Below are 11,599 nucleotides of genomic sequence, written 5' to 3'. Positions count from 1 at the left end.
TCTGCGGCCTCCCAAACCCGAACTTTTGCCGAACCACTAGGTTGGGCGTTCGGTTCGCAAGGCGGAAAAAGTTCGTAAGAAGAGGCAAAAATTTCCCAAACCCTGGGTTCGTATCTCGAAAAGTTCATATGACGAGGGGTTCGTATCACGAGGTACTACTGTATTGTATTTTTTGGAGTATAAGACCTACCTTAGTTTGTGTTTGGGGGGTGCTGAAATAGTAAATTATCCACACGGGAAAAAACGGGGGTTTGATGCCAGCGACCGTGTTTTCAAGTGGGGGTCAGTTTCACGGACCAAGCAAGGAGAGAGAAGACACAAACACACAGGGCAAAATTAGAGGAGGTTTTTTTTTTTTTTAATTCACCCAAGCAGCATAATCTTACTACAACGTAATTGGCAAGAGAATATTCCATTTACTGAACGCAATCTGGTCAAAGTCCCTTAGAGGTGATTGTGCCGTAATGTCACCATTGTAACTGACCGTTTTGACATAGGGGAAAAATAGATACTCTCGCAACCACACTCTTTTTCCATGGGAGATTGAAAGCCGCAACGTTTCTGTCCCCTCTTAATGGAGCGCAGGACAGCCCAATCTCCAATACGAAAGATTCCATCCCCCTCCGCTTTGGGCGGCCTCCAGGTAGGTCTCGGAAACCCTTTGCCGACGGAAGTAGGCCTTCCGTGTCCTACTTCGGCTGGACGGGATCCACGACGATTACAATCGCCCAAGAGTAAAGACCTGGAAAGAGACAAAAATCATTGTTGGCAAAGGCGGCACAACCAAGTTCTTTTGCGTTACTCTGCAGAAGGCAAAAAGAATATAATGAAGAGAAGTAGAACAGAATTTGAAGAGAAAAGCAATTGTTGTTAGTTGCAAAGTCGTATCTGACCCATCGCGACCCCGTGGACAATGTTCCTCCAGGCCTTTCTGTCCTCCACCATCCTCTGGAGTCCATTGAAGCTCCTACTAACTCAGTGTTTCCCAACCAGTGTGCCGCGAGACATGGTCAGGTGTGCCGCGAAGAAGGAAGCTCAGCTTCTGGTCTCGCAACTTTTTGCTGAGAGTGCGAAGAGCAAAAAGTTGTGAGACTGGAAGCTGAGCTTCCTTCTTTGCGCCATCCAGGTTTTCTGGCAGCTGCAGCGCCCCGCCCGGCTGGAGCTTCCCTGGCGGCGGCAGCAGGTGAGCTTTGGGGCCCGGCGGGAGGGCGGCAGCAGCAGCAGCACCGGGCAGTAGCCGTGGGGCAGCGGCAGGGTGGTCAGCTCTGAGGCGGAGCTCCAGAACGGAATCACAGACGGCGGCAGCTGGACGTGTTGCTAGACACCGTACATGCTGCCGTTGCGTGGCTGGCACATGTACGGCGTCTAGCAACATGTCCAGCCGCCGCCATCAGTGCCTCCGTTCCGGAGCTCCACCTCACATCTGACCACTGTGCTGCCGCCCCACGGCTACTGCCCAATGCCGCTGCTGCGGCGTGGTGTACGAGAAAGAGAGAGAGAAGGAAAGAGATAGCAAGAGAGAAAGAGATAGCAAGAGAGAAAGATAGCAAGAGATGGAGAGAGAAAGGGAGAGGGGGGGACATAGAAAAAGCAAAAAGACAGCAAGAGAGGTGGAGAGAGAAAGAGGGAGGGAAAAAAAGCAAGAGAGAAAGAGGGAGAGAAAGAAAGGAAAAAAGAAAAAGATAGCAATAGCAAGACAGGGAAAGGGGGGGAGAGAAAGAAAGCAAAAAAGAAAGGGAGAAAGGGAGAGGGGGAGAAAGAAAGCAAAAAAGAAAGAGATAGCAAGAAAGAGAAAGGGAGAGGAGGGGAGAAAGCAAAAAAGAGATAACAAGAAAGAGGGAGAGAAAGAGAAAGCAAAACAGATAGCAAGAGATGGAGAAAGGGAGGGAGGGGGAGAGAGAAAGCAAAAAAACTGAAAGAGATAGCAAGAAAGTGGGAGAGAGAACGAGAGGGGGAGAAAGAGAAAGCAAAAAAAGATACCAAGAGAAAGAAATAGCAAGAGATGGAGAGAGAGAAAGAGGGGGTACAGAGAAAGAGAAAGCAAAAAGAGACAGCAAGAGGGGGAGAGAAAGGGAAAGGGGGAAAAAGAAAGCAAAAAGAGAGATAGCAAGAGGGCGAGAGAAATAGAGAGAGGGGGGGGAAGAGAAATAAAAAAATAGAAAGATAGCAAGAGAGGGAGAGAAAGAGAAAGCAAAAGAAGGAGAGAGATAGCGATAGCAAGAGGGGGGAGAGAGAAAGCAAAAAAGAGAAAGAGATAGCAAGAGATGGAGAGAAAGGGGGGAGAGAAAGAAAGCAAAAAAGATAGAAAAAGAGGGAGGGGGGAGAGAGAAAGCAAAAAGAGAAAGAGTAAGAAAGAGAGAGGGAGAGAAAGCAAAAAAGAGAAAGAAAGAGATGGAGGGGGAAGAGGGGGAGAGAGAGAACACAAAAACTGAAAGAGGGATAGCAAGAAAGAGAGAGAGAAAGAGAGAAAGCAAAAAAGAAAGATACCAAGAGAAAGATAGCAAGAAATGGAGAGAGGGAGAGAGAAAGAAAAAGCAAAAGAGAGAGATAGCAAGAGAGAAAGATAGCAAGAGATGGAGAGAGGGAGAGAGAGAAAGCAAAAAAACCTGAAAGAGAGCAACACAGAGGGGGAGAGAGAAAGAGGGGAGAAAGAGAGAAAGCAAAAAAGAAAGATACCAAGAGAGAGAAAGAGAGCAGGAAATGGAGAGAAAGAGGGAGAAAGAAAAAGCAAAAGAGAGAGAGAGATAGCAAGAGAGAAAGATAGCAAGAGATGGAGAGAGAAAGAGGGAGAGGGGGCAGAGAAAGAGATAGCAAAAAAGATAGCAAGAGAGGGAGAGAGAAAGAGAAAGCAAGAGAAAGATAGCAAGAGAGGGAGAGGGGGGAGAAAGACAAAGATAGCAAGAGAAAGAGATAGCAAGAGGGGGAGGGGGGAGAGAGAAAGAGAAAGCAAAAGAGATAGATAGCAAGAGATGAAGAGAGAGAAAGAGGGGGAGAGAAAGCAAAAAAACTGAAAGATAGCAAGAAAGAGAGAGATAGCAAGAAAATGGGAGAGAGAACGAGAGGGGGAGAAAGAGAAAGCAAAAAAAGATACCAAGAGAAAGAAATAGCAAGAGATGGAGAGAGAGAAAGAGGGAGAGGGGGTACAGAGAAAGAGAAAGCACAAAGAGACAGCAAGAGGGGGAGAGAAAGAGGGAAAGGGGGAAAAAGAAAGCAAAAAGAGATAGCAAGAGGGCGAGAGAAATAGAGAGAGGGGGGGAAAGAGAAAGCAAAAAATAGAAAGAGCAAGAGGGAGAGAAAGAGAAAGCAAAAAAGGAGAGAGATAGCGATAGCAAGAGTGGGGAGAGAGAAAGCAAAAAAGAGAGAAAGAGATAGCAAGAGATGGAAAGGGTGGAGAGAAAGAAAGCAAAAAAGAGATAGAAAAAGAGGGAGGGGGGAGAGAGAAAGCAAAAAGAAAGAGTAAGAAAGAGAGAGGGAGAGAAAGCAAAAAAGAGAAAGAAAGAGATGCAGAGAGAAAGAGGGAGAGGGGGAGAGGGGGAGAGAGAACAAAAAACTGAAAGAGGGATAGCAAGAAAGAGGGAGAGAAAGAGAAAGCAAAAAAGAAAGATACCAAGAGAGAGAAAGAGATAGCAAGAAATGGAGAGAAAGAGAGGGAGAGAGAAAGAACAAGCAAAAGAGAGAGATAGCAAGAGAGAAAGATAGCAAGAGATGGAGAGAGGGAAAGCAAAAAAAACTGAAAGAGAGCAACACAGAGGGAGAGAGAGAAAGAGGGGAGAAAGAGAGAAAGCAAAAAAGAAAGATACCAAGAGAGAGAAAGAGAGCAAGAAATGGAGAGAAAGAGGGAGAGAGAAAGAAAAAGCAAAAGAGAGAGAGATAGCAAGAGAGAAAGATAGCAAGAGATGGAGAGAGAAAGAGGGAGAGGGGGCAGAGAAAGATAGCAAAAAAAGAGAGATAGCGAGAGGGAGAGGGGGAAGAGAGAAAGACAGATAGCAAGAGAAAGAGATAGCAAGAGAGAGGGGGAGAGAGGGCGCAGAGAAAGAGAAAGCAAAAAAGAGAGCAAGAGATGGAGAGAGAGGGGGGAGAGGGAGGAGAGAGAAAGCATGAGAGATAGCAAGAGAGGGAGACAGGGAGAGGGGGGAGAGAGCAAAAAGATAGCGAGAAAGAGAAAGAGGGAGGGGAGAGAGAAAGCAAAAAAGAGATAGCAAGAGAGAGATAACAAGAAAGAGGGAGAGAGGGAGAGGGAGGGAGGGGGAGAGCAAAAAACTGAAAGAGATAGCAAGAGAGAGATAGCAAGAAAGTGGGAGAGGGAGAGGAGGGAGAAAGAGAGAAAGCAAAAAAAAGAAAGATACCAAGAGAAAGAAATAGCAAGAGATGGAGAGAGAAAGAGGGAGAGAGGGGGTACAGAGAAAGAGAAAGCAAAAAGAGAGAGACAGCAAGCAAGGGGGAGAAAGAGAAAGGGGAAAAGAGAAAGCAAAAAAGAAAGATAGCAAGAGAAAAAGATAGCAAGATGGAGAGAGAAAGGAGAAGGGGAAAGAGAAAGCAAAAAACAGAAAGAGGGAGAGAAAGAGAAAGCAAAAAAGAAAGATAGCGATAGCAAGAGAGGGAGAGGGGGGGGGAGAGAGAGAAAAAGAGATAGCAAGAGATGGAGAGAGAAAGGGGGAGAGAAAGAAAGCAAAAAAGAGAGATAGAAAGGGAGAGGGGGGGAGAAAGCAAAAAGAGAGAAAGAAAGCAAGAAAGAGGAAGAGAGAAAGGGGGAGAGAAAGAGAAAGCAAAAAAGAGAAAGAGAAAGCAAGAGAGAAAGAGCAAGAGAGGGGGAGAGAGAAAGCAAAAAAACTGAGAGAGCAAGAAAGAGGGGGAGAGAGAAAGAGAAAGCAAAAGAAAGATACCAAGAGAAAGAGATAGCAAGAAATGGAGAGAAAGAGAGAGCGAGAGAGAAAGAAAAAGCAAGAGAGAGAGATAGCAAGAGATGGAGAGAGAAAGGGATAGGGGGGCAGAGAAAGAGATAGCAAAAAAAGAGAGATAGCGAGAGGGAGAGGGGGAAGAGAGAAAGACAGAGATAGCAAGAGAAAGAGATAGCAAGAGAGGGGGAGAGAGAGAGAAAGCAAAAGAGATAGAGAAAGCAAGAGATGAAGAGAAAGTGGGGGAGAGAAAGCAAAAAAGAAAGAGATAGTAAGAGATAGCAAGAGATAGCAAGAGGGAGAGGGGGGAGAGAGAAAGAGAAAGCAAAAAAGAGAAAGAGATAGCAAGAGACAGAGAGAGAAAGAGGGAGAGAGAGAAAGAGAGAGAAAGCAAAAAAGAGATAGTGATAGCAGAGAGGGGGGGAGAGAAAGCAAAAAAGAGAGAAAGAGATAGCAAGAGACAGAGAGAGAAAGAGGGAGAGAGAGAAAGAGAGAGAAAGCAAAAAAGAGATAGTGATAGCAGAGAGGGGGGGAGAGAAAGCAAAAGAGAAAGAAAGAGATAGCAAGAGAAAGATAGCAAGAGATGGAGAAAGAGGGAGAGAGGGGGAGAGAGAGAGAAAGCAAAAAAACAGATAGCAAGAAAGAGGGAGAGAGGGAGAGAGAAAGAGGGGGGAGAAAGAGAGAAAGCAAAAAAGAAAGATACCAAGAGAGAGAAAGAGATAGCAAGAAATGGAGAGGGATAGAGAAAAAGCAAAAGAGAGATAGCAAGAGAGAGAGAGAGAAAGAGGGAGAGAGGGGGAGAGAGAGCAAAAAGATAGCGAGAAAGAGAAAGGGAGAGGGGAGAGAGAAAGCAAAAAAGAGATAGCAAGAAAGAGAGATAACGAGAGGGAGAGAGGAAGAGGGAGGGAGGGAGGGGGAGAGAGAAAGCAAAAAACTGAAAGAGATAGCAAGAGAGAGATAGCAAGAAAGTGGGAGAGAACGAGAGGGAGAAAGAGAAAGCAAAAAAAGAAAGATACCAAGAGAAAGAAACAGCAAGAGATGGAGGGAGAGAAAGGGAGAGAGGGGGTACAGAGAAAGAGAAAGCAAAAAGAGAGAAAGAGACAGCAAGAGAGGGAGAGAGAAAGAGAGGGAAAGGGGAAAAGAGAAAGCAAAAAAGAGAAAGATAGCAAGAGAGATAGCAAGAGGTTGAGAGAAAGAAGAAGGGGAAAGAGAAAGCAAAAAACAGAAAGATAGAAAGGGAGAGAAAGAGCAAAAAAGAAAAAAGATAGCGATAGCAAGAGAGGGAAGGGGGGAGAGAGAAAGAAAAAAAGAAAGAGAAAGCAAGAGAGAAAGATAGCAAGAGATGGAGAGAGGGGGAGAGAGAAAGCAAAAAAACTGAAAGAGAGATAGCAAGAAAGAGGGAGAGAGGGAGAGTGAAAGAGGGGGGAGAGAGAAAGCAAAAAAGAGAGAGATACCAAGAGAGAGAAAGAGATAGCAAGAAATGGAGAGAAAGAGGGAGAAAGAAAAAGCAAAAGAGAGAGAGAGATAGCAAGAGATGGAGAGAGAAAGGGAGAGGGGGGCAGAGAAAGAGATAGCAAAAAAAGAGAGATAGCGAGAGGGAGAAGTGGAAGAGAGAAAGACAGAGATAGCAAGAGAAAGAGATAGCAAGAGAGAGGGGGAGAGAGAAAGAGAAAGCAAAAGAGATAGAAAGAGATGAAGAGAGAGAAAGGGGGAGAGAGAGAAAGCAAAAAAGAGATAGCAAGAGAGAGAGAGAAAGAGGGAGAGGGGGGAGAGCAAAAAGATAGCGAGAAAGAGAAAGGGAGAGGGGAGAGAGAAAGCAAAAAAGAGATAGCAAGAAAGAGAGAGAGATAACAAGAGGGAGAGAGGAAGAGGGAGGGAGGGGGAGAGAGAAAGCAAAAAACTGAAAGAGATAGCAAGAGAGAGATAGCAAGAAAGTGGGAGAGAGAACGAGAGGGAGAAAGAGAGAAAGCAAAAAAAAGAAAGATACCAAGAGAAAGAAACAGCAAGAGATGGAGGGAGAGAAAGGGAGAGAGGGGGTACAGAGAAAGAGAAAGCAAAAAGAGAGAAAGAGACAGCAAGAGAGGGGGAGAGAGAAAGAGAGGGAAAGAGGGGAAAAGAGAAAGCAAAAAAAAGAAAGATACCAAGAGAAAGAAACAGCAAGAGATGGAGGGAGAGAAAGGGAGAGAGGGGGTACAGAGAAAGAGAAAGCAAAAAGAGAGAAAGAGACAGCAAGAGATGGAAAGAGAGAAAGAGGGGGAGAGAGAAAGAAAGCAAAAAAGAGAAAGAGATAGAAAGGGAGAGGGGGGAGAGAGAAAGCAAAAAGAGAGAAAGAGAAAGAAAGAAAGAAAGAGAAAGCAAGAGAGAAAGATAGCAAGAGATGGAGAGAGGGGGAGAGAGAAAGCAAAAAAACTGAAAGAGACATAGCAAGAAAGAGGGAGAGGGAGAGAGAAAGAGGGGGGGAGAGAGAAAGCAAAAAAGAGAGAAAGATACCAAGAGAGAGAAAGAGATAGCAAGAAATGGAGAGAAAGAGAGCGAGAGAGAAAGAAATAACAAGAGAGATAGCAAGAGATGGAGAGAGAAAGGGAGAGGGGGGCAGAGAAAGAGATAGCAAAAAAAGAGAAATAGCGAGAGGGAGAGGGGGAAGAGAGAAAGACAGAGATAGCAAGAGAAAGGGGGGGAGAGAAAGAGAAAGCAAAAGAGATAGAAAGAGATGAAGAGAGAGAAAGGGGGAGAGAGAGAGAGAAAGCAAAAAAGAGAGATAGTAAAAGAGAATAAGAGATAGCAAGAGAGAGAGGGGGGAGAAAGAAAGCAAAAAAGAGAAAGATAGCAAGAGAGAAAGAGAGGGAGAGTGGGGGACAGAAAGCAAAAAAGAGAAAGAGATAGCAAGAGACGGAGAGAGAAAGAGGGAGGGAGAGAAAGAGAGAAAGCAAAAAAGAGAAAGTGATAGTGATAGCAGAGAGGGGGAGAGAGAAAGCAAAACAGAAAGAAAGAGATAGCAAGAGAGAAAGATAGCAAGAGATGGAGAGAGAAAGAGAGAGAGAGAAAGCAAAAAACAGATAGCAAGAAAGAGGGAGAAAGAGAGAAAGCAAAAAAGAGAGAAAGATACCAAGAGAAAGAGATAGCAAGAAATGGAGAAAGAGAGAGGGAGAGAGAAAGAAAAAGCAAAAGAGAGAGAGATAGCAAGAGAGAAAGATAGCAAGAGATGGATAGAGAAAGAGGGAGAGGGGGCAGAGGAAGAGAAAGCAAAAAAGAGATAGCAAGAGATGGAGAGAAAGAGAGGGAGAGTGGGAGGAGAGAGAAAGCATAAGAGAGATAGCAAGAGAGGGAGAGAGAAAGAGGGAGAGGGGGGAGAAAGCAAAAAAAGAGATAGCGAGAAAGAGAGGAGAGGAGGGGAGAGAAAGCAAAAAAGAAAGAGATAGCAAGAAAGTGAGAGAGAGATAACAAGAAAGAGGGAGAGAGGGAGAAAGAAAGAGAAAGCAAAAAGAAAGAGAAAGCGAGAGAGAAAGATAGCAAGAGATGGAGAGAGAGGGGGAGAGAGAAAGCAAAAAAACAGATAGCAAGAAAGAGGGAGAGAGGGAGAGAGAGAAAGGGGGGAGAGAGAAAGAGAAAGCAAAAAAGAGAGAAAGATACCAAGAGAGAGAAAGAGATAGCAAGAAATGGAGAGAAAGAGTGAGAAAGAAAAAGCAGAGATGGAGAGAGAGATAGCAAGAGAGAGAGATAGCAAGAGAAAGATAGCAAGAGATGGAGAGAGAAAGGGAGAGGGGGCAGAGAAAGAGATAGCAAAAAAAGAGATAGCAAGAGGGAGAGAGGGAGAGGGGAAGAGAGAAAGACAGATAGCAAGAGAAAGAGATAGCAAGAGAGAGGGGAATAGAGAAAGAGAAAGCAAGAGATAGAGATAGAGATAGCAAGAGATGAAGAGAGAGAGAGAAAGGGGGAGAGAGAGAGAAAGCAAAAAAAAGAGATAGTAAAAGAGAGAGATAGCAAGAGACGGAGAGAGAAAGAGGGAGAGAGAGAAAGAGAGAGAAAGCAAAAAAGAGAGAGATAGTGATAGCAGAGAGGGGGAGAGAGAAAGCAAAAGAGAAAGAAAGATAGCAAGAGAGAAAGATAGCAAGAGATGGAGAGAGAGAGAGGGGGAGAGAGAGAGAAAGCAAAAAACAGAGATAGCAAGAAAGAGGGAGAGAGGGAGAGAGAAAGAGGGGGGAGAGACAAAGCAAAAAAGAGAAAGATACCAAGAGAAAGAGATAGCAAGAAATGGAGAAAGAGAGAGGGGAGAGAAAAGAAAAAGCAAAAGAGAGAGAGATAGCAAGAGAGAAAGATAGCAAGAGATGGAGAGAGAAAGAGGGAGAGGGGGCAGAGAAAGAGAAAGCAAAAAAGAAAGAGATAGCAAGAGATGGAGAGAAAGAGAGGGAGAGTGGGAGGAGAGAGAAAGCATAAGAGAGATAGCATGAGAGGGAGAGAGAGAAAGAGGGAGAGGGGGGAGAGAGAAAGCAAAAAAGAGCAAGAAAGAGAAAGAGGGAGAGGAGGGGAGAGAGAAAGCAAAAAAGAAAGAGATAGCAAGAAAGAGAGATAACAAGAAAGAGGGAGAGAGGGAGAAAGAGAAAGCAAAAAGAGAGATAGCAAGAGATGGAGAGAGAGAAAGAGGGAGGGAGGGGGAGAGAAAAGAAAAAACCTGAAAGATAGCAAGAAAGAGAGAGATAGCAAGAAAGTGGGAGAGAACAAGAGAGAGGGAGAGGGGAGAGAGAAAGAGAGAAAGCAAAAAAAAAAGAAAGATACCAAGAGAAAGAAATAGCAAGAGATGGAGAGAAAGAGAGGGAGAGAGAAAGAAAGCAAAATAGAGAGATAGAAAGAGAGAGGGAGAGGGGGGAGAAAGCAAAGAGAGAAAGAGAGAGAGAGAAAGAGAAAGCAAAAAAGAAAGATAGCAAGAGAGAAAGATAGCAAGAGATGGAGAGAGAAAGAGAGGGAGAGAGAGAAAGCAAAAAAACTGAAAGAGAGCAACACAGAGGGAGAGAGAGAAAGAGGGGGGAGAAAGAGAGAAAGCAAAAAAGAGAGATACCGAGAGAGAAAGAGATAGCAAGAAATGGAGAGAAAGAGAGGGAGAGAGAAAGAAAAAGCAAGAGAGAGAGAGAGATAGCAAGAGAGAAAGATAGCAAGAGATGGAGAGAGAAAGGGAGAGGGGGTAGAGAAAGAGATAGCAAAAAAAGATAGCAAGAGAGGGAGAAGAGAAAGCAAGAGAGAGATAGCAAGAGGGAGAGGGGAAGAGAGAAAGACAAAGATAGCAAGAGAAAGAGATAGCAAAGAGAGGGGGAGGGGGGAGAGAGAAAGCAAAAGAGATAGAAAGAGATAGCAAGAGATGAAGAGAGAGAGAGAAAGAGGGGGAGAGGGGAGAAAGAAAGCAAAAGAGAGAGAAAGAGAGATAGTTAAAAGAGAGTAAGAGATAGCAAGAGAGGAAGAGAAAGAGGGATAGGGGGGGCCAGAGAAAGCAAAAAAGAGAAAGATAGCAAGAGAGGGAGAGAAAGAGAAAGCAAAAAAGAAAGAGAAAGAGGTAGCAAGAGATGGAGAGAAAGAGGGGGAGAGAGAAAGAAAGCAAAAAAGAGAGAAAAAAAGAGAGAGGGAGAAGGGGAGAGAGAAAGAGAAAGCAAAAAGGAGAGATAGCAAGAGATGGAGAGAGAAAGAGGGAGGGAGGGGGAGAGAGAAAGCAAAAAAAACTGAAAGAGATAGCAAGAAAGTGGGAGAGAGAATGAGAGAGAGGGAGAGAGGGGGGAGAAAGAGAGAAAGCAAAAAAAGAGAAAGATACCAAGAGAAAGAAATAGCAAGAGATGGAGAGGGAGAGAGGGGGTACAGAGAAAGAGAAAGCAAAAAGAGAGAGACAGCAAGAGAGAAAGAGAAGCAAGAGGGAGAGAGAAAGAGGGAGAGGGAGGGAAAGAGAAAGCAAAAAAGAGAAAGATAGCAAGAGAGGGAGAGAAAGAGAAAGCAAAAAAGAAAGAGGTAGATAGCGATAGCAAGAGAGGGAGAGGGGGAGAGAGAAAGGAAAAAAAAGAAAGAGATAGCAAGAGATGGAGAGAAAGAGGGGGAGAGAGAAAGAAAGCAAAAAAGAAATAGAGGGAGAGGGGGGGAGAGAGAAAGCAAAAAGAGAGCAAGAAAGAGAGGGAGAGAGAGAAAGAGATGGGGAGAGAAAGAGAAAGCAAAAAAGAGAGCAAGAGATGGAGAGAGAAAGAGAGAGGGGGAGAGAGAGAGAAAGCAAAAAAACTGAGAGATAGCAAGAAAGAGGAAGAGAGGGAGAGAGAGAAAGAGGGGGGAGAGAGAAAGAGAGAAAGCAAAATAGTGAGAAAGATACCAAGAGAGAGAAAGAGATAGCAAGAAATGGAGAGAAAGAGAGGGAGAGAGAAAGAAAAAGCAAAAGAGAGAGAGAGAGAGAGATAGCAAGAGAGAAAGATAGCAAGAGATGGAGAAAGAGGGAGAGGGGGGCAGAGAAAGAGATAGCAAAAAAAGAGATAGCAAGAGAGGGAGAGAGAAAGAAAGCAAAAAAGAGAGAAAGAGTGATAGCAAGAGAGGGAGAGAGGGAGAAAGACAGAGATAGCAAGAGAAAGAGATAGCAAGAGAGAGGGGGAGAGAGAAAGAGAAAGCAAAAGAGATAGAAAGAGATAGCAAGAGATGAAGAGAGAAAGAGGGGGAGAGAGGAGAGAGAAAGAGAGAAAGCAAAAAAA

The 11,599-nt window shown here is 44.5% G+C and overlaps 1 protein-coding gene across 1 annotated transcript in view; it reads right to left on the bottom strand.

Moving 5' to 3' along the window:
- Window positions 1-336: 336 nt before the first annotated feature.
- Window positions 337-11,599, bottom strand: part of DMAC1 (distal membrane arm assembly component 1) — a 14,531-nt gene continuing 3,268 nt past the window's right edge. Inside the window, exon 2 of the mRNA XM_070766472.1 lies at window positions 337-742. Within this exon, the coding sequence (XP_070622573.1) occupies window positions 690-742 (53 nt within the window). The 3' untranslated portion in view covers window positions 337-689. The remainder of the gene's footprint in view (window positions 743-11,599) is intronic.

Source organism: Erythrolamprus reginae, chromosome 13 (assembly GCF_031021105.1).
Source record: "Erythrolamprus reginae isolate rEryReg1 chromosome 13, rEryReg1.hap1, whole genome shotgun sequence".
NCBI classification, from domain to species: domain Eukaryota; kingdom Metazoa; phylum Chordata; class Lepidosauria; order Squamata; family Dipsadidae; genus Erythrolamprus; species Erythrolamprus reginae.
The sequence above is the reverse complement of the archived record's forward strand: the minus strand, read 5'-3'. Positions and strand labels throughout refer to the sequence as shown.